The following is a 21,856-nucleotide window of genomic DNA, read 5'->3' on the forward strand; positions in this document are numbered from 1 at the left end:
CAAAAAAAAAAAAAAAAAAAAAAAAAATGAACAATCCTTAATGATTAATGCAATATCCCCCTTCCTTATTATGTGATCTAGATTTTTCATAATATGACAACCCTAAATTACCAAAGCTTAATTCTGACAATTCATTTAAAACATTAATCTTCTTTCTGCCTCTTTTTTAGTGAGACAGATTGACCTACCTAATGGTACTACTCCATATCCAGTCACTGACATTTAGAACTGGGAGAGGCTTCAGATTTAGAGATGAGTTGTTTTTGAACCATTTTAATTTGTAGAAATGAATTCATTGTGATTATCCGAGGGTGATTATCTCAATGGGAAACAGCATAAGTTGGCTGGTTAACTTGTGCCTTCACCTTAGTGGGCAAAACTTTTGGTTATTTTATTTAAAAGCAGGGGTTTTTTTCCCCCCCACAGACCTTTAACTCCTCTTTGTTCTCTCTCATTTCTAGGAGAAGTAAAATCAGATTTCTTCACTGTTTTTCTTAAGTAACAATTTTATACCCAATCCAGTTCTCCAGAGTGCTTGTTTTCTTTTTAAAAAGCTCACATTTTTTTAATCATCTTCATAAAACATAAATAAATATTACAAATGGTCTTTCTCGAGTAGTATGATCATTTAACCCTCACTCTAACCATAAAATTTCTAATTTTTTATTTGTATATTACTTAGGCTTTAAAAAACAACAACCCTCCTTTCAATTTTGGCTTAAATTAGACTACAAAAAAAAATAGAGGTAAGAAAAATAAATTTCAGAATAACTTCTTTTAGACATTGGCTCCATCGTTGCATCACTTCAGAGCAGTGAAGATTCCTCCTGACCCTCAGTACTGCTTCTCTCTAGAAACTGCAAGGTGGCGTTTCCTGTGGCCTTACAGACCTTTCCTGAGATAGCACATGTGATGTTGCTATCCTAGAGTCACATCCTAGATGAGCGGTAGCAAGGAGGATGTCTGCACTTTCTCCCACCCCTCACTGAATCTGGCACGTGGGGGCACACAGTGGGCTTCCATAACATCTCTGAGTACATTATGATTTTCATATTTTAAAAAGAAGTGTGTGTGTGTGACTTCCCTGGAGGTCCAGTGGTTCAGACTCTGTGCTTCCAATGCAGGGGGCGCAGGTTTGATCACTGGGTGGGGAACTAAGATTCTGCATGCTGTGCACGGTGTGGCCAAAATAAATAACTAAATAAAATAAAATTTAAAATGGCTTTATAAAAGAAAAAAAAAGTATATACTAGGGTGAAGATTTAATAAAATTAATTAAAAAAAGAAGTGATCATTTATGAAGCAGTGAAGAAGTTCTCTTTCTGTAGCACAGAGTGATGTGCTGCTTGGTAACTGTCAGAAAGTCCTTGTAGAATTCTTGAACTCAGCGTGAAAGTCAAGGGCTTTGTTTAGTGTCAAAATGTTATTTAATCTTGCTTCATCTAATCAATTTGTTTTTATCTTCTGTTGCTTCTAGACCAAGAGCAGTGATGACCTTTTAGCTGGGATGGCTGGAGGGGTGACTGTGACTAATGGTGTCAAAGGGAAGAAAAGCACCTGCCCTTCCGCAGCACCGTCAGCATCCGCCCCTGCCATGAGCACCATGGAGAACAGACCCAAGAGTAGCACAGGTAGGCGCGCACTCGGTGTGAGGGTTACACTGCCTTTGTGTTTGAGTAGGTGAGTGCACAGGTATTTAGGGAATTCCATCTAATCGTAGAAAATTTCAAACATGCACAAAAGTATCTGGTATTTCATCTCTGTGTACTCATCACCCTTATCACCTGATGGCCACTCTTAGCTCCTTGACACCCACCTTCCCCTATTTTGAAGCAAATTCCAGATGTCATCCACAAATATTTAATTATCTTTGAAAGACAAGGATTCTTTTAAAAATATATTCATAATACCATTATCGGTCCTTAAAATAATTAATAACCATTTCTCAAATCATAAATTATTCAGTAAATATTTAAATTTCTGTCTTATAAATATTACATACATATATTTACTTATTTGTTTGGATCAGGATTTACCAGGATTCACTTAAGGTCCATATATAGTAATTGGTGAAGTGTCTCTTAAATCTTCATTTTAAATCTATGAGTTCATCCCACTTTTTTCTTGCAATTTAATTTTTGTGGAAACTGGTTGTTTGATCTGTAGAGTTTCCCATGATCTTGATGTCCCCCCACCCTTGGGTCGTGCTGTGTGGCTTGCGGGATCTTAATTCCCCGACCAGGGATTGAACCCAGGCCCTGGCAGTGAAATCGCCGAGCCCTAACCACTGGACCACTATGAAACTGCCTCCTGTGATCTGGATTTTTTTTTTAAATTATTTATTTATTTTTGACTGGGTTGGGTCTTTGCTGCTGCAAGCGGGCTTTCTCTAATTGCAGCGAGCGTGGGCCATTCTTCATTGCAGAGCACGGGCTCTCGGCGTGTGGGCTTCAGTAGTTGTGGCACACGGGCTTAGTTGCTCTGCGGCATGTGAGATCTTCCTGGACCGGGGATCGAATCAGTGTCCCCTGCATTGGTAGGCAGATTCTTAACCACTGTGCCATCAGGGAAGTCCCGTGATCTGGATTTTGATGTCACATTCCTATGATGTCCTTGATTTTATTCTTTTATTCTCTCTGTTTACTATAAATGTCATTGAATTTAGAGCCTTGATGGGACAGACTCAGGTTCCTTCCTCTTACCCCCGCCAATTCCTTCCTAGGTAATAGTTGTCTGTCCGTCAGGAGGCCCATTGTTTCTGGCCGTGTCCCGTTCCATGTTGTTAGCAGCCTCTGATGGTTGATGCCTAGATCCATTCATTCCAGTCCTACCATTCTTTCTTCCTTCATTAGCAGCAGTTTGTTTCTACATCTCAATTTTTTTTTTTTTTTCTTTTTGCTGTACACGGGCATCTCACTGTTGTGGCCTCTCCTGTTGTGGAGCACAGGCTCCGGATGCGCAGGCCCAGCGGCCACGGCTCACGGGCCCAGCCGCTCCACAGCACGCGGGATCCTCCCGGACCGGGGCATGAACCCGCATCCCCTGCATCGGCAGGTGGACTCTCAACCACTGCGCCACCAGGGAAGCCCTCGTGTAGACCTGTTACTCCCCGTTACCTGGTTAGCCTGGTGCCTGCCACATAAAGAACCAGTTGGTTCTTTAAAAATATTTATTGGTCAGGTCTAGGACTTATTTTTCAAAGTAAAAAATAGTCTAATGATTTCCTTAAGTGTTTGTGGGTATTTAAACATACTCCTGTTCTTTTTATATTAAATACATGATCATGTCAATTGTTTGCACAGGTTTAAAATTTTAGCAGTTAAGTAATGGTGTGCCTTGTGCAGCATATTTGACGAACGTGCTGTTATAACTTGGCAGTGATGCATCATCGTTTTCGAACACTTAGGGAGGCAGAGTGGCATACTGCTTAGACTGCCTGCCTGTGTGTAAATCTTGGCTCATCCATGTATTACCTGTGGGATGTCAGCAGATTATTTAACATCTCTTTTTGGGTTTCTTTGTCTGTAAAACAGGATGATGATAATGAAGCTTGTGTAAATGTGTATGAAGTGTTAATATGTGTGTGTAGTAAGTATAAGTGCATGTTGTCTATTCTAATAATTCTTGTTATTGGTACTATTTTGTGGCATTTTATGGTGTGAAAAATTTTTTGCATTTACTTTGATCATAGTTTTTGTGGTTATTGTAGGTAGCTTAGGTTTTTTGTTTGTCCACAGGCTGCCTCTCACTTCTGGTCATCTGTAATCTTCCTTCACTGTCTGTTTCTGCAGTTAGTTTGCTACCTGACTGGCTATCCCTAGAGTCACCTTCATCTGGCTTGCCCTAGATACTATGTCCCTGGCCACCTGTTGAAAGCCATGGTTTGGGATTCAAGTTCATGTGTATAGCTTTTTTTTAATGTGAAAGCTTTATTGAGATATAATTCACATTCCATAAAACTCACCCCTTTGCGGTATTCAACTCAGTAATAGCTTCATTTAATTGATAATTAAAAGATGATTGATTTTCCAGTTTGGAGGAAACAACTTTACGGTAACCAGACTCTCAGGCAGAATTAGTGTAGGTCAGAATCACTGTGTGATTATGATTATAGATCCTTAGATTATATCTCATTCAACCTGGGGCATAACTATGTGCCTTTCTTTTATTTATTTATTTAGTTTTGGCTGCGTTGGGTCTTTGTTGCTACACGTATGCTTTCTCTAGTTACGGCGAGCAGGGGCTACTCTTTGTTTCAGTGCATGGGCTTCTCATTGTGGTGGCTTCTCTTGTTGCAGAGTATGGGCTCTAGGTGCATGGGCTTCAGTAGTTGTGGCTCATGGGCTCTAGAGCGCAGGCTCAGTAGTTGTGGTGCACAGGCTTAGTCGCTCTGCGGCATGTGGGATCTTCCCGGACCAGGGATCGAACCTGTGTCCCCTTCATTGGCAGGCTTATTCTTAACCACTGCGTCACCAGGGAAGTCCCACTATGTGCCTTTCTATTGCTAAGTTTTTGCCTTATATTCTTTGTCTTAAACATGTAGGCACAAGTTCTTCAACCAAGCGGAGCACTTCCACAGGTAATAAAGAATCCAGTTCTACTAGAGAAAGATTACGTGAACGTACCCGACTAAACCAGAGCAAAAAACTACCTTCTGCAGGTCAGGGGGCTAATGACATGGCGTTGGCTAAACGTTCCCGCAGTCGCACGGCTACGGAATGCGACATTCGTATGAGCAAGTCCAAATCGGACAATCAGATCAGTGACAAAGCTGCTCTGGAAGCCAAAGTGAAGGATCTTCTCACATTGGCAAAAACCAAAGACGTGGAGATTTTACATTTGAGAAATGAACTCCGAGACATGCGTGCTCAGCTGGGCATTAACGAGGACCCTCCTGAGGGGGATGAGAAGTCCGAGAAGGAAGCCATCATTGTTCACCAGCCCACCGACGTCGAGTCCACTTTATTGCAGTTACAGGAACAGAATACTGCCATCCGCGAGGAGCTCAACCAGCTGAAAAATGAAAACAGAATGCTAAAGGACAGGTTGAACGCACTGGGCTTCTCCCTGGAGCAGAGGCTAGACCATTCTGAAAAACTGTTTGGCTATCAGTCCCTGAGCCCAGAGATCACCCCTGGTAACCAGAGCGATGGAGGGGGCACTCTGACTTCCTCGGTGGAGGGCTCTGCCCCTGGGTCAGTGGAGGATCTCCTGAGCCAGGATGAAAACACCCTCATGGACCATCAGCACAGTAACTCTATGGACAACCTGGACAGCGAGTGCAGCGAGGTGTACCAGCCCCTCACATCCAGCGATGACGCCCTGGACGCACCATCGTCCTCGGAGTCAGAAGGCATTCCGAGCATAGAGCGCTCTCGGAAGGGGAGCAGCGGGAACGCCAGCGAAGTGTCCGTCGCTTGTTTGACGGAACGGATACACCAGATGGAGGAGAACCAACACAGTACGAGTGAGGAACTTCAGGCGACTCTGCAAGAGCTCGCTGATCTACAGCAGATCACCCAGGAGCTGAACAGCGAAAACGAAAGGCTCGGAGAGGAGAAGGTGATTCTCATGGAGTCGTTATGTCAGCAAAGCGATAAGTTGGAACACTTCAGCCGACAGATCGAATATTTCCGCTCCCTTCTAGATGAGCATCACATTTCCTATGTCATAGACGAAGATGTAAAAAGTGGACGCTACATGGAACTGGAGCAACGCTACATGGACCTAGCTGAGAACACCCGTTTTGAACGGGAGCAGCTTCTTGGCGTCCAGCAGCATTTAAGCAATACTTTGAAGATGGCTGAGCAAGACAACAAGGAAGCTCAGGAGATGATCGGGGCACTCAAGGAGCGCAACCACCACATGGAGCGAATCGTTGAGTCTGAGCAGAAGGGCAAGGCAGCCTTGGCAGCCACACTGGAGGAGTTCAAAGCCACAGTGGCCAGTGACCAGATCGAGATGAATCGCCTGAAGGCCCAGCTGGAGAACGAGAAGCAGAAAGTGGCGGAGCTGTATTCCATCCATAACTCCGGAGACAAGTCTGACATTCAGGATCTCCTGGAGAGTGTCAGGCTGGACAAAGAAAAAGCAGAGACTCTGGCCAATAGCCTGCAGGAAGATCTGGCTCACACCCGGAACGATGCCAATCGATTGCAGGACGCCATCGCAAAGGTACTGTTTAAGTAGATAGAATGTTCTGGACCAGTGTTATGCGGCTGCAGTACATGGCATGCTTACTGAGAGCCAGCAGCCCTGGTGGTGTGTCATTAGCTTTTGTTAATCAGATATTTTTTTAAGCTTCAGAATGGTTTTCTTGTATTGGGATGGAGTGAAAAGTATTCTTATAATAACGTCACTTCCACTCGCTGGTACTTTGTTACTGTTTTCCTGCCTGTGAGAGGATGGGGCTGGAGTTACAACTAACTGAAGTTGTAACAGAAGTTGTGCCTAGTTCTGGGTATGCCCAGGGGAGTGTGTCATGCAGTTTTACATCCTCCTCTGTAGTGTAGTTTGGCATAAGAAAAACAGAGAGCCAGTATTCCAGTCTGTGGGACCAGCAATGTCTGCCTCTTCTTATCCTTTTGTGGTTGTAGTTTTTCAAGTAGAGTTCTGTTATGATTTAAAATTACTTTTGGAGTGTGAAGGCTCCTATTTCTTAGAGGCCCATGGTTTGTTGCTGGTGGGGACCTTAGTGATCATTGGTCCAGCCCCCTTTTTTTTTTTTTTTTTTTTTTCGTTTGTAGTACGCGGGCCTCTCACTGTTGTGGCCTCTCCCATTGCAGAGCACAGGCTCCGGACGCGCAGGCTCAGCGGCCATGGCTCACGGGCCCAGCCGCTCCACGATATGTGGGATCTTCCCGGACTGGGGCACGAACCTGTGTCCCCTGCATCGGCAGGCGGACTCTCAACCACTGCGCCACCAGGGAAGCCCCAGCCCGCTTTTCTTTACACGCAGTGTGATAGTGAGGACTCAGTCAGAACTGCAGCCCAGGGTTGCTGGCAGTCGCCAGCCCCACGCGGTTGCTGATGTAGTGTTTATTATTTTTTTTTAAATAAATGTATTTATTTTTTGGCTGCATTGGGTCTTTGTTGCTGTGCACAGGCTTTCTCTTGCTGCGGCGAGCAGGGGCTGCTCTTTGTTGCAGTGCGAAGGCTTCTCGTTGCGGTGGCTTCTCTTGTTGCGGAGCACAGGCTCTAGGCGTGCAGGCTTCAGTAGTTGTGGCACGTGGGCTCAGTAGTTGTGGCCTGCGGGCTCTAGAGCGCAGGCTCAGTTGCTCTGACACACGTGGGATCTTCCCAGACCAGGGATCAAACCCGTGTCCCCTGCATTGGCAGGTGGATTCTTAACCACTGCACCACCGGGGAAGTCCCCGATGTAGTGTTTATTTGCATGACTTATCTAATTATCCTAGCTTACATTTTATTTCCTGTTTCAGTGCAAAAATTTTTTAAAGTAGGAAACAGTATATCTTTGCTCAAAATTTGAATAATATAAACCTTAATTTTTTAAGTGACAACTTTCATAGATACAGTTTAGGAGATGTGGTGTTTGTCAGAGCATGTATATTGGGGGCCACTATGAACTAACACTGACTATATTAGAGAACTTTTTTGTTTCCATTTTTAATTTGATTTTGAAACTGTCACAAATCAGACATCATTTTTGTGGGAAAGCATGTTAATCATTAATCAGATGCATGCTTTCAGTCCAAACTTTGGAGAAGGGAAAATTTCCAAAATTTCCTCATAAATAATGTAGTGAAGTTCAGTGAGATGTCAGTGTAATTTCAGTCAGTGATGTGGCAGCAGATCATGCTTAAGCATACTGTGTGAAGTCCATGTTACTGGAGAGCGCCTTCCACCCAGTTATTACACAGGTCGTTCTTGCTCACGCAGAGCAGCTCACGCTCAGCTCCCTGCTGAGACAAGGTGTGCCTCTGTCCTAGGACTTATCTTAGAACAACTCTTACTTTTCTGATCTGCACTATCAATTTTGCACAGGTAGAAGATGAATACAGAGCCTTCCAAGAAGAAGCTAAGAAGCAAATAGAAGATCTGAATATGACATTAGAAAAATTAAGATCAGAGCTGGAAGAAAAAGAGACAGAAAGGAGTGACATGAAAGAAACGATCTTTGAACTTGAAGACGAAGTAGAACAGCACCGGGCGGTGAAGCTTCATGACAACCTCATCATCTCCGACTTAGAGAGTAAGTGAGGTCCCACCTGTCTTAACGTGTGGGAAGAGTTTGCGTTCTAAGTAGCAAAGTGACGGGGTGGGGGTGGGGGCGTGGCTCTGCCTGGGGGGCAGGGGTTCAAAGGCAGGAGCACAGTGGCCGGCAGATACCCGTGTGGGCAAGAGCTTCCCATGGCCATTGGCAGTCTTCCGGCTGCTATTTGGCTCCTAAAGGTCTGTTAAGTGGAAGCATCTCTTTAAAACTGCTTAATTATGGAAAATCATTTAAGTGAGAAGCTAATGGGGTTGTTAACTTTCTAGATCTTAGGAAAAGCCATTTGTTGTCAATGTCTAGTGGTTGCAAGTATACTGAGACCAAAAAATATTTATCCTTTATAATCTTATGCCTGAGGCACAGGTTTTTGTTTATTTGTTTAATATTCCTCCCTTTCACGGAGATTTTATGATCAGGTAGACTTGAAACTCAGATTTTGAGTTGCTTTGTTTGCTTTTTAAAAGATTCTAAAAAACTGTTTTGGAAGTATTTCAGACTTTAAAAAAAGTTGCAAAAATAGTACAAAGCATTTCTGTGTGGAAAATTTGATGAGGAACAGAAATTTGCATGATCTTAAAATGTCTTCCCACAGACTGTTTATTATGTTACAAGTGAGGAAAAAGAAACAACCAGAAATTACACAGTGGAACAATTGGGCAACACTGTGACCTGGTGATTGGGTGATCATGTAAGTGACAGAGGCACATGGATATCGCTAGGCTGTATTCTGGCTGAGGCATAGCTTCAGTTAATCATAAAGAAACATTAAACAGACAAAAAATGAGGAATGTTGTACTAAAAGCGCAGGATCGAATGGTGCTATATCCTCAAAAATGCCAGTGTCATAAAAGACAAAGGCTGAGGGAAAATTCCAGGCTGTAGGAGGCTGAGGAGGACAACCCATGCACTCCCTGTGCCTGCACTGGCTCCAGGGCTGTCGGGAGCTGCTGTAAAGGTGTGGTGATGGAACTGGAATGTGTGTGAGATTAGGTAAACGTATTGTGTCAGTATAAATTTATGAAGTTGATAACCCAGCTGTGTCTGTGTATTCTTGGGAACCACACACTGAATATTCAGGGGTGAAGGACTGTGGTGTATATCCTTAAGGGTTCAGGAAAAAGGGACAATTAGAGGCAGACGGACAGGGATAGGAGATAGCAAATGATAAAACCAATGGTAAACTATTAGCAGTAGGCGAATCTGAGAAGGAGATAAATGGGTGTTTGGTTCTTTGTGTTACTTCTTGCACCTTTTCGTAAGTTTGAAATTATTTCCAAATAATACATTTAAGAAATTCTTATGTGTTCTTCATCTAGATTCCTCAAATTTAACAGATTTTAAGTTGTAATACACTTTAATGATGGCCTGGTGGGGACAGGGAGAATGGAGGTAACCTTTTTGGATGCCTTGGTTAAAGCTCTTAAAATTTCTGGTTCATGATGCTGCTCCTTTGAGCACTGACGGTTTACTATTTATTCCCTGACAGCGGATTGACAGGCAGATACAGCGTGTTAATACAGTAGCCAGAGCCCCTGGGCTGTGGATACAGAGGTGGGGTGGAGGGGAGGTTTGAACTATTGATATTTCCAGGTAAGAGACAGTCATTTGCAGGAGCCCTAAATGCGTCTGGTGGCAGTTCTGAGCTCTGGCTAGTTGACCCAGCATCTGTAGGTTGACCCCAGGGTCATTTGGAATATTCCAGGGTATCTGGATACTGAAGTAGTGGATTGTGGGATTGTATTTCTTACATAGTGATGAACTTTTTCATCTAAAGTTTAAAAAAACTTTTAGTTTGACATTTATATCTAGTCTGTATTTCATTGTCACTGAACTGAGAAAGTTATCTAATTTTACTTCCTAAATATAAGAGGTTCTAAAGTTTTTCAGATTAACTTGGGAGTTCAGTGTGTTTTCCATTTTGTACTGATAAGAATAGCCTTTTCCCTTGCAAACCCTTTGATTTGAATGTGGAAAGAGTGACACCTTGTGGTAATTGGGGTAATAGCTAGAAAACTGTTAGGTGATAAGGATTCCTGGGACAAAATTTTCCTTATCATTGCCAAAATAAAAGTTACATTGACATTGTATGAATTTTAACCATAAAATGGCTGAAAAGGGCTTCCCTGGTGGCGCAGTGGTTTAGAGTCCGCCTGCCGATGCAGGGGACGCGGGTTCGTGCCCTGGTCCGGGAAGATCCCACATGCCGCAGAGCGGCTGGGCCCGTGAGCCATGGCCGCTGAGCCTGCGCGTCCGGAGCCTGTGCTCCACAGCGGGAGAGGCCACAGCAGTGAGAGGCCCGCGTACCGCAAAAAAAAAAAAAAAAATGGCTGTAAAACCTTAATAAATTTTTTTTTAGCCATGTAGTTTCTCTCCCCAGTTTTTTGAAATGAAAAGTTGAAATGTATAGAAATACTGTGAGAGTAGTGTGGTAGTTAGCACCTCCTGCCTGGATGTGACAGTGGGTAGCATTTTGCAGTGTTTGCCTTCTGTATGTGTGTGTTTAACTGAATCAGTTGGCAGTAAGCTGTGGACTTCTTGATACTTAACTTCTAAATATTTCAGCATGCACCTTCTAAACATCCTCCTCGAAACCACAATGCCGTTATCACATCTAGTAAAATTAGTCGTAATTTCTTAGCATCATCTAATACCCCATGTGAAGATTTTCCCAGCTGTCCCCAAAATGTCCTTTATAGTTTTTTATAGGGACTGGGATCCAAACAAGTTTCATGCATTATAATTTGTTGTTACATCTCCATAGTCTGATAGGAGTTAATTTTCTTCCTAGAGAATTCTAGCATTTGGGATTGATGCTAATTCAGCACTTGGTATAAGGGACTCGATGACAGGGAATGCTATTAATTGGGAAATTGAGATATTCTTCTGTGGATGAAACCATCACCATAGTCAATTTTAGAACTTTTTTATCACCCCCAAAAGAAATCCTGCACCCATTGGCAGTCACTCCTCATTTACCCCAAAGCGATTCTGACTTTGGTATTAATGGACAGGATTTTAAAACAGCTACTGTAACTGTACTCAGGGTGTAGAGGAAAATATGCTCATCATGACAAACAAATAGCAAATCTCCACAGAGAAATAAAAACTGTAAAAAAAAAGAACCTAGTAGGTATTCTGGAACTAGAAAATTAAACAGCTAATATAACAAGTTACAGAGTCATTTAAACAACAAATTAGAGATACAGAAGAGCCAGTGAACTTGAAAACCAATCAGTAGACATTATCCAGAGAGAAAAAAGATTGGAAAAAATGAGTAGAGTATCAGTGATATCTGTGGGACAGTATCACAGGTGTATCATGTAGTTGGGAGTCCAGGCAGCCTCCCAGAGAACATCAGTGCTGTGCTGCGTAGACCTGGCCTGCGGTACTTCTCAACAGCATCTGAGCTGGAAAGATTTGATATAAAAAGTCACTCAGTAACTACTGTTAAGACTTCCAGTTCAAGATGATGGCCTGAGATCATACATACTTCCTTTCCCTTCCAAAGTCCAAGTGACATGGCAGGAGAGATATAAAAATTACAATGAGCTTGAGCAAAGATAGAAAACAGGGGAAGGGTCCTATCAGTAGGTCAGCAATTTGGGGTAATTTCTGGAACACTTTATATAAAGCTGATGGAATTGGCTGTGGAGAAATCAATCAGAATAGAACATTCTGCAGTTTAGGAGAACACTAAAGCTCTGAGTAATAATGTTCCCAGCAGAGCCCTGGGGATGGGGGCACTGAAACCTCCACATCAGGGATCGTAGGGCCCTGGGGCCAGCAGCGGTCTCAGGCCACAGTGTAAGGGATTGCTACACTGTACCGCCCCCTCCTCTGTCGGGGCTGTCTCTGGTGTTTGCCCCCAGGCTGCTGCTGCGCTCACCTCTAAGTAAGGTGGGAGTATGGTGCCAGGGACTCCCAGCACGACCTTCACACTGTGCCAGAAGTAACTGCAGCCTGCCCTGTTGTCTTAAAGAGAAGACCACCTAGAGGGAAAGGCAACTTGGCCCTGCAGTGAAACTGATACACACACACATACACCTGTTGCCTCAGCAGAAGCCGCCCGTTCCATCTTGTACATCCAGAGGGCCCCACCCACCCTGCAGGCTCGTGTCATCAGCAGAGCCTTTAGCCGTTTGTTCTGTTGAGAAGCATGCAGGAGTCACTGATCTAATCATTCTTTACAAGTAAGAAAGACCAGCCAGGACTTATTAGACACTTAACACCTTAGAAGAGCTTAAGGGAGAAACAGCATAAAGAAGCAGCTCAACTGAATCCCCAAAAATAAAGGTAATAACTTGCCCAGCAAACCAAAGCTGACTAGTATTACGAGTAGTGACACCAGCGAGACCTCAGGTCTGGCTCAGTTGCGACCTTATCAACCACTTAGTGTCTGCATAGTAATGCTCTGTGCATGCTTGCAGTTAAGTCCTGCCCTTTTCCTGCCCTCTGTAGTTCCCAAGATTGGGGCTAGGGCCTGACATCCTGATACATGGAACATTAGCGACAGTGGTGAACAAGGGTAGCTTGAGATTAGAGAAGGAGCAGAAGGAAATAGAGGAAAGCTGTGTAATTCTGTGATGAGAAAAGCCTGGAAGGTAGAATACTTGGAAGGCTTAATGGAAAAAAGTCTCATATTTGACTATGTATAATTGAAATTTTCAATTCAGCAAAGTTGCAGAAATAAATGACATTGAGAGAAATATTTATAATGCATGTCAAATATGTAAAGAGATTCTGTACATCAATAAGACTAGAATAACCCATTAGCTAAATCAAGTGTATGAATGGATAAGTCAGAAAAAGACACAAAAAGATGCTTGACTTTTAAAAAAGCAAAGAAACTCAAAACAAGATGCAGGTGTGAAAAATTGAAAAGATTGCTAAGGTGTAAGAGAGGAGGAAGGGTCCTCTCATATACTGCAGCTTTTTTGGAGTATTGATCATAATTTTTCAAGTACAACAGTAATTTAGCAATCCACTTCCAGAAACCTGCTCTTCAGAAACATTCTTACAAGTTTGCAAACGTATACATAGATGTGGATGCTTGCTGCAGAGTTGCTGGTTACCACAGAAACTTGGAAGCTACCTGTATTTTCAGAAGTCGAGATCTAGTTAATAACCCATGTGCCTAGCACATCCCTACTGTGGCTGCTCTTTCATCAGCCAAAATAAACAAGGCACGGAGAAATGTGTGCACAAAATAAGGCAAGTCGCATAGAGGATGAGCTGAGTATATTACTTCTGTAATTAAAACCATAAAAGTTTTAAATACAACATTACACTGAAATTGTAGCCAGGCATAATGGTGTTCCCTAAGAAATACCGATTTCAGTGTATTCTGTACCATAAATGCTCTAACGTGGTGACTTCTCAAAAAAAAATTCTGTATTCTTGAGCTAGAACCTTCTAATGGATTGACTTGGATCCTGTTGATAGTTTCAAATGGTCCTTCACTTCTTCTACTTCTAGAAATGTGTCTTCAAGTAACATCTGAAAAACTGTAAAGACACTTATAGTGTTTATAACAAAAATTGGAACCCTTCTGGCTGTTCATTAATAGGAGGTTGCTGAGACAAATCATGATATATCCAATTGATAGACATTGATGGCCAACCAATCGATGGCCATCTATCATGGCCATCAAAATGGTGCTGTAGGTCTGTATTTATTGATAAAGGTGTCCAGTATCTACTGCTTAATGGAAGGGCTTGTGAAGCAGTATAAATAGTATAATTTCATTTTTCTTTAAAAATAATACACACATATATGGAATCTGGAAAGATATATGCCAAATGTAAATGCTAGGTAATCTTATTTTTGTCACCATTTTCTGTTTTCCAGACTTGTTACTGTGAGCGTGCATTACTTTTAGAATCAAGGGGTAAAAGTTATATTTACTTTTTTGGAGGGGGATAAAAATGAGTAAAATAAAAATTAAACAACAGAGACAGAGACTTCCCTGGCAGTCCAGTGGTTAAGACTCTGCTTCCACTGCAGGGGGCACAGGTTTGATCCCTGTTCGGAGAACTAAGATCCCGTATGCCACGTGGTGGGGCCAAAACATTTAAAAAAAAGAAAAAAGACAAATAAAAATAGTAAATGGTTTATTTGAAACTCATGTGTGTCCTCTTCCTGCATCAGGAGTTCTGGTTTGGGAGTAAAGCTGTGGTCTGGTAGTTGGATACACCACCTGCCCTGTTCCCCTGCCCCTGAGGTGTGGAGCTTTAACTGATAGGTTCCTCTGGTCCTTTCCCTTCCTCTAAAAATTGCACCTGATGGCAGTTGGAGGTTCTTGATCAGATGCGGGAGTCTGACTTGAGTACTCGGGTATCTGTACCCTAAGGGTTTTCTGGGACTCAGAGGGCAGGAAAGGTTGGTGGAACTTTCATTACTTTACACCCCAAGGGTCGTAGGTAGATCCTGTGCCGTGGTAGCTGCCCAGTGACACCCTCAAGAGTGATTGACCTGTAACTGGAACCAGCATGGAGGCCTGGTTGATGGATCTGGTTTTGTTGGTGATGATAGGTCTCGGTGGTGAAAAAGATTATGAACCCCATTATTAAATGGGCAGGGCAGTGCCCAGAATTGTTCAGAGCAAAGTTGGACTAATAACAATGAGAATAGAAATTTACCTGATTTCTAGAATAAAGATAACATTGTAAAATTGAGTTATAATTTTAAAAATGAGATCATAGTAGTTCTTCTGTTCTTTGATAGAATTTAATGTTACATTTGAGTTGAAGACAATAGATGGCAGTGTCTCTCACACTTAAAGCTTTGAGGAAGGAAACTGCGTTTAGAGGCCCCAGAGTTGCAGGCTAAGCTGCCCTGTGTGACTGGTCACTGGGAGAGGCGGCCGTTTGCTAATAAGCCTCTTCACAGCGAGAACTGGAGCATAGACGTCTTTGTTTCCAGGGAGGAAAAGCTTGTTGTCACTTTTAATGCTTTTGTAAAGTTTAAATCAAATTCCCTGGAGACACTTGAAGTGCACTTTATTCGGTCTGAATATGTCCACTGGCTGCCAGCTTCCCTTCTGTTTAAAAGAAGACATGCCAACAATAAATAACGTAGTGCTGAGGGTAAAAGAATGTCCTTTAAGAGTAGTGATCATGTGAATTCTGTGGCCGTGAATGTAGAGGTTGGTGAGAAAAGGATAAGAACAAAATAAATGAATGAAATTTGAGATTTTATGATCAGTCTAAGATGGCCACGTGGCTTAAAGTGTCACCTGGGAATCAAGGCACCAGATGTTAAAGTGGGCTGCAGCAAGATTTGCTGTCATCTGTCTCATGTAAGTTACCTAGATAGATCCTTTGTGACCAAAAGAAAAGACAAAGGATTTGCAGCAGAGGAGAAATTACACATTTTTTTTGTTTGCTTGTTTTAATTATAAAATATTTTTTGTACATAAATATAGTGTAAATGAAAGGTGTAACCCCTAGTGTTTTCCACACTAGAAATATTTTAGCTTCTGTCCTTATTCCTTGTCTATGTCTGGTAATATCACCAAGACCCTGATTTCATCTACATGTAGGTCATACGGAGCCAAGTTCCCTGCTGGTTCCAGAGTCATCCTTTCCTCTGGAGGTTCAGGTCAGGGTATTGGACTCACTCACTCACCTGCTTGTCCACTTTGCCCTCAGCCAAATTGGGTGGCCCGTTTGCCCATTAAGTTTCCAGGTTAAATGAGGTCTGAAGCAGCTTGTATAGAGACAGACTTTTTTTTTTTTTTTTTTTTTTGCGGTACATGGGCCTCTCACTGTTGTGGCCTCTCCCGTTGCAGAGCACAGGCTCCGGACGCGCAGGCTCAGCGGCCATGGCTCACGGGCCCAGCTGCTCCGAGGCATGTGGGATCTTCCTGGACCGGGGCACGAACCCGTGTCCCCTGCATCGGCAGGCGGACTCAACCACTGCGCCACCAGGGAAGCCCGAGACAGACTTTTAAAGTTTAATCCTTTGCATGTGAAAACATCCTCTTTTCTGTCTCTAAAAGGGTAGGAACTGTACCTTTCTTCCTTTCCCTTATATCTCATGCACCTTGTAAAAAAGTCTGATACAAAGTAGGTACTTATGAGCAGTTTGTTGAATTACTGAGTAAAAGTAATTAATTAACTTTTTATTTCATAGGCCCTAACTTTTTGGAATAATTTTGGGGTGATGAATGGGAGGAAATTGACTACTAGCTACCAAAAATGGCCATTTTTTTTCCACCCATGTTTTATCTCATTTTTTAATTAAAAATTTTTTTTAATCTTTTTAAAATTTATGTATTATTATTTTATTTTTGGCTGCATTGGGTCTTGGTTGTTGCATGCGGGCTTTCTCTAGCTGCAGTGAGTGGGGGCTACTCTTCATCGTGGTGTGCGGGCTTCTCATTGCGGTGGCTTCTCTTGTTGCGGAGCACGGGCTCTAGGCGCATGGGCTTCAGTAGCTGCAGCACGCGGACTCAGTAGTTGTGGCTCGTGGGCTCTAGAGCTCAGGCTCAGTAGTTGTGGCACAGGGGCTTAGTTGCTCCGCGGCATGTGGGATCTTCCTGGACCAGGGCTCAAACCCGTGTCCCCTGCATTGGCAGGCGAATTCTTAACCACTGTGCCACCAGGGAAGTTCTCATTTATTTATTTTTTAATTTTATTTATTATTTATTTTATTTTTGGCTGCTTTTGGGTCTTCGTTGCTGCACGCGAGCTCTCAAGTTGCAGCGAGCAGAGGCTACTCTTCATTGCAGTGCTCAGGCTTCTCATCGTGGTGGCCTCTCTTGTTGCGGAGCACGGGCTCTAGGCTCGCAGGCTCCCGTAGTTGCAGCACTCGGGCTCGGTAGCTGTGAGTCATGGGCTCTAGAGCGCAGGCTCAGTAGTTGTGGCACACGGGCTTAGTTGCTCCGCGCATGTGGGATCTTCCTGGACCAGGGATCGAACCTGTGTCCCCAGCATTGGCAGGCGGATTCTTAACCACTGCACCGCCAAGGAAGCCCCTCATTTATTTTTTTATTCAGCTTTAGAAAACATCATTATTATGTATTTATAGTAATCATTACACATATAATTGTTATAAATATTCTAGACTTTATATTGTTACTGAAGTGAATTCATGCCTTTTAAAAATGTCAGAACACAAATGTATCAACATTGAATTAAGGTTTCAGAGGTTTCAGCAGAGCAGGTTCCTCGTGGAATTCGGAGAAGGAAGACGTGGAGCAGTCTCAGCAAAAGCATCAGCCTGCTCATACTTCAGGGTCTTGATTGGAAGCTAACAGCCTAAGAGGTGTTTTGGGTACATGTTGTTGTACACAGGTGTTGGCGGTGCCTGGGTTCCCTCTGCTACGTGTAAGGAGTAGGGGGAATGTTTACTCAGAAACACCAGTGTCCATGGTTTGACATCCCTGACAATAAACAGTTAAGTTCTGGCAATGGAATATTGAAACACTTGATGCTAGGTAATGACCTTAGGATTGCTTTCTCTTCTGCTTCCATTAGCTTGTGTACTTATACACTTGCTCTACTCTACAGGCCTACCTGTGCTGGGGCTGCAACCTCGGCATGTGGCTCCTGGCTCTGAGGTGTGCTCAGCCTCTGTGTGAAGAAACGCACCCCTGTTGGCAGTGGCAGCAACAAGGCTGTGTAAGGCAGAGTCGGAACACAGAAAGGACAGGGCTCTGCTGCAGGGGGGCGTCGGTGAAGTCAGAGTGTTTGTCACCAGGTGTAAGTGCCTGCTCTGGTGCTTAACCAGAGAGACAGTGATGGGCTCCTGAGCTGTCGGAGTGACCAGCCGTGGGGAGGCGCTGGGCAGCAGCACCAGCATGGCGCCCTCCCCAGGCATTTCCCCTGACGCAGGGGTTTTTGAGCAGAACCTCCAAATAGAAGGGGACTTCCTTGTACATTTCTGGATCCCAGGGGACTGGCCTTGGCTGTGTCTTCATCTTTGCAGCCCCACTCTGTCTAGATCGGCCTTTGCATAGTAGTGGTGCTCATCAGATGTTCACAGTGCATGACATTGTTGGAAGGAAATTCATATTATGCCAGAAATAATTTGAGAAATTGATTTACTTAATCCTTTATTTTGTGAAAGACTTTGCATAGAATTAAATAGCACCTCCCCCAAGTTACAAAATAATTAAGTTTGTAAACATCTTACTAATTCACCACTTTTCTGGAATTTATTCCAGCATGTAAAGTAAGTGATGCTTGCAAAAATACTTTAGATTAATAACCCTTTTGATTAAAATCTCCCATTTTAATTGCAGTCAGTGTTGTTTTGATTGGTTATGAGCCAGCAATGTGTGTGTGTTTCTAACAATTGATTTTACTTAACTTTTTGTTTCAGAATTAAGAGGCTGAGGAAGGAAGTCATCCAGAAGTTGTGATTTAAATTTGATATTTTCCTTACAAAGTAATACTGGTTTATACTTGGATTGGACATTCCTTTTTCCTTTTAAAGTTTTGTATTAAAAATAAGAAGTCTTTGGGCAGGATGACGTTCTGAATGTCATATTTAAGTACCTCCTCCCTTTATATTATTCCTTTCGAACACAGTTGTAAGAATAAATATTTAAACTTTTGTGGTCTTTTCAGATACAGTTAAAAAACTCCAGGACCAAAAACATGACATGGAAAGAGAAATCAAGACACTCCACAGGCGACTTCGGGTAGGATAAATCTTCACATACTATCTCATTAGAAAGCACAGTTTTCTGAAAGTTGAGCACTTTGGTGTCGTTGACCCCCACTCCTTTGTCTGAAGCTTCAGATACTGTTACAATACTGAGCCCACTGGGCTTTGGGCAGAAAGCTACTGCTGTCACTTCAGAGTGGGACTGGTGCTAGATTCTGGTTGCAAGATTGTACTAGTAATTGATGAGTGGTAACTTTAGAAAGAGGGATTTAGGAAGCAAGTGTTATATTTTGGAAAGAAAGTTTATTAGCTCTGGATTATGAAGCGTCCCAAACTAAACTGCTTTTCTTGTGAGTTTTCTGTCTTCTGTGGATTTGGTCAGCTTGCCGACGGCAGCAATGTTCTGCTCTGATACAGAGGGTCAGGGAAGCTGGACTCGTAGTTTGGGTTGTGCCTCAGTTGCTCAGGCTGCCTTGGGGTGGTGGGCACTGGGCCCAGTCAGCAGCTGTAACTCTGGGAGAGGGGCTGCCCTGAGGAGCACGCCCGGCCACGGAGGCTGCGGGAAGCAGCAGGCTGTACAGGTCCTCAGCTCCTCTCTTTGTGTGATTTTTTGTCTGCCTAGATTAAATTCAGTGTTTTTCTTCTGGCTTCCTCTTCCTTTTCCTTTACTTTTGATTTTTTTTTCCTGTTAGTTTTTGGTGTCAGGATATTTATAGTTTTTCCCTGTAAAATCTTTCACTGTGGTTCACACACCATTTATCTACCTTCTAGAGCTTTTCAGAGGTACATTTTGGATGCTGTGTTTATTTTCGTAAGACTAACTTTGATACCTGCCATGAGGAAGGGAGGCTTGACATTATCATTGTTAATACTGAGCACCCTGAGTGCCTGATGCCTCAGTAGGCAGATCAGCTGGAAACTCTTTTCCTCACTAAGAACACATTCACCAAAAATAATTACGTTTTCTGTTAGAAATAGGTAATAGCAATTCTCTGGGATTTAAAAGAAATTAGTCATCATTTGAGATAGTGCATTACAGCAATCTAATCATAAACACATTTTATTGCTTTAAAATAAGTCTTTACTGCTCTCTTTTGGAAATAAAAGTTTAGTTTTTTAATGTAGGAAGAATCAGCAGAATGGCGGCAGTTTCAGGCTGATCTCCAGACAGCGGTGGTCATCGCAAATGACATTAAATCTGAAGCCCAAGAGGAGATTGGTGATCTGAAGCGCCGATTACATGAGGCTCAAGAAAAAAATGAGAAACTCACAAAAGAATTGGAGGAAATAAAGTCACGCAAGTATGTTTTGACAAACCAGCTCTGTACTTACGTTTCAATAGAGAGCACTTGAGTCATGGTTCTGTGATGTGGTTTTATGGAAAGAACATAGGCTTGACACTGGTGTGATTGAGTTTGGGTCCAGTGGAAGTTACTCACCTTTTCTGGCCTCACTCTGTGACCCCTGTAAAGTAGTGTGGTCTCTGTGGCCTTTCAGAGCTGTTGTCAGTGTCCGTAGTCAACAACTCTGGAGGGGCTGGAGTGGCCGCTGGCATGTGGTCCATTGTGGTTCCCGCCAGTCCTCTGTCCCCTGTCCCAGCCCGTTGCTCTTCTTTGGGTTGTACTCCTCACGGAGGGCGTGGACCCTGGAGGCAAACAGACTCGGCCCCGTGCAGCTCTGCCTCTGCTGGGTGTGAGGGCTCGCTCAGGCCCTCAGTTTGCTTGTCTCTGCAGTGGACACAGTCCTGCTTGTGTCACAGAGTTGTTGTAGGGCTGAAGTGAGACACCCCTGGATGGCGCTCAGGGCCACGGCCAGTGTCCATTAGCAGGTATTTTAGAGACCCGGGTGAAGGATGCAGGCTGATTTCTCTCCACCGCTTGCTTGAGGAGTTGTCTTATGCTTAATACACACAGGTATTTTCCCATTTAACATAGAGCTCTTTGGAAACCCGTAAAAAGTCTTAGATGATGTGCTCTGAGTTCCTAGTGAGATTCTATCTGTGAGCGGGGGAGAGTGGTTTTTGAGATTTTTATTAAGTATCAGTAGAGTTTGAGGTTATTGTGAAGAATTTGATTATTCATTACTTTGAACAATTCTTAAGCAGCCCTAGGTAAAAAATTTAGAAAAATATTTAACAGGCCAACTTGGAAAAGCTGTCTTATTTTATTGTTGCCTAGGTCTAGTGGATGCCCAGTGGGAAGTATTGTTAAACCATTTTTCTTTGGCTTCTTTAATAAGCAGAACACGGAGGAATGAGTTGGAAGATTATTAATTCTCCACTAGTACATTACCCTTCCTCCTTTGTACCACTGAATGAATAGAAATGCTCCATGCGAAAGGTAGCCCAAGTGACTGAAATTCTACTCTGAGAGACTTGTTCCACTGGCTCCCGAGAGCCTGTCAGTGTTTGAGACACATACTTAAAGGATGTGCCCCTAAGAGAAGTAGCATTGTGTAGAGCAGCAGTTCTCAGAGTGAGGTCTACAGACCCAGGGGTCCCCAGGGCCCTTTCAGGGGCTCTTCGAGGTCAAACTGTTTTCATAATAATGCTGACGTGCTGTTTGCCCTCTTCACTGTGTTGACTTTTTGCACAGATGGTGGACAGCAGTTGTTGATGGATCAAGGCCTTGGCACCAAATTGTACTCGTGGTCATTGTGCTCTTCCCCACCAGCCACTCTCATTTTCAAAATGCAGGTTTCACTTACAGATGTCCTTGGTGTAGCAGTAAATTAGTAATATCACTCTGTCTTGGTCCTTGAGTATATTCTCTTTTTTTTAATATTTCTTTTTGATGTGGACCATTTGTTTTTTGAAAGTCTTTATCAAATTTGTTACAATATTGCTTCTGTTTTATGTTTTGGTTTTTTGGCCGTGAGGCATATGGGATCTTAGCTCCCTGACCAGGGTTTGAACCCTCACCCCCTGCATTGGAAGGCGAAATCTTAACCACTGGACTGCCAGGGAAGTCCCCTATTGTATTCTTTTTTTTTTTTTTTTTTTTTTTTTTT

General features: G+C 43.1%; 1 protein-coding gene across 7 annotated transcripts in view; it reads left to right on the top strand.

Moving 5' to 3' along the window:
* Positions 1–21,856, top strand: part of SPECC1L (sperm antigen with calponin homology and coiled-coil domains 1 like) — a 122,714-nt gene that overhangs the window by 38,773 nt on the left and 62,085 nt on the right. For 6 of the 7 annotated variants that reach the window (XM_027088799.1, XM_027088800.1, XM_027088801.1 and 3 more), the window contains 5 exons: positions 1,478–1,631; positions 4,544–6,174; positions 8,005–8,212; positions 18,808–18,881; positions 19,973–20,148. In XM_027088799.1, the coding sequence (XP_026944600.1) occupies positions 1,478–1,631; positions 4,544–6,174; positions 8,005–8,212; positions 18,808–18,881; positions 19,973–20,148 (2,243 nt within the window). The remainder of the gene's footprint in view (positions 1–1,477; positions 1,632–4,543; positions 6,175–8,004; positions 8,213–18,807; positions 18,882–19,972; positions 20,149–21,856) is intronic. The other variant, XM_027088803.1, reaches the window with a different exon arrangement.

The sequence above is a fragment of the Aethalodelphis obliquidens genome, unplaced genomic scaffold (genome assembly GCF_003676395.1).
Source record: "Aethalodelphis obliquidens isolate GAN/ISIS:26980383/991018 unplaced genomic scaffold, ASM367639v1 scaffold63, whole genome shotgun sequence".
Lineage (NCBI taxonomy): Eukaryota > Metazoa > Chordata > Mammalia > Artiodactyla > Delphinidae > Aethalodelphis > Aethalodelphis obliquidens.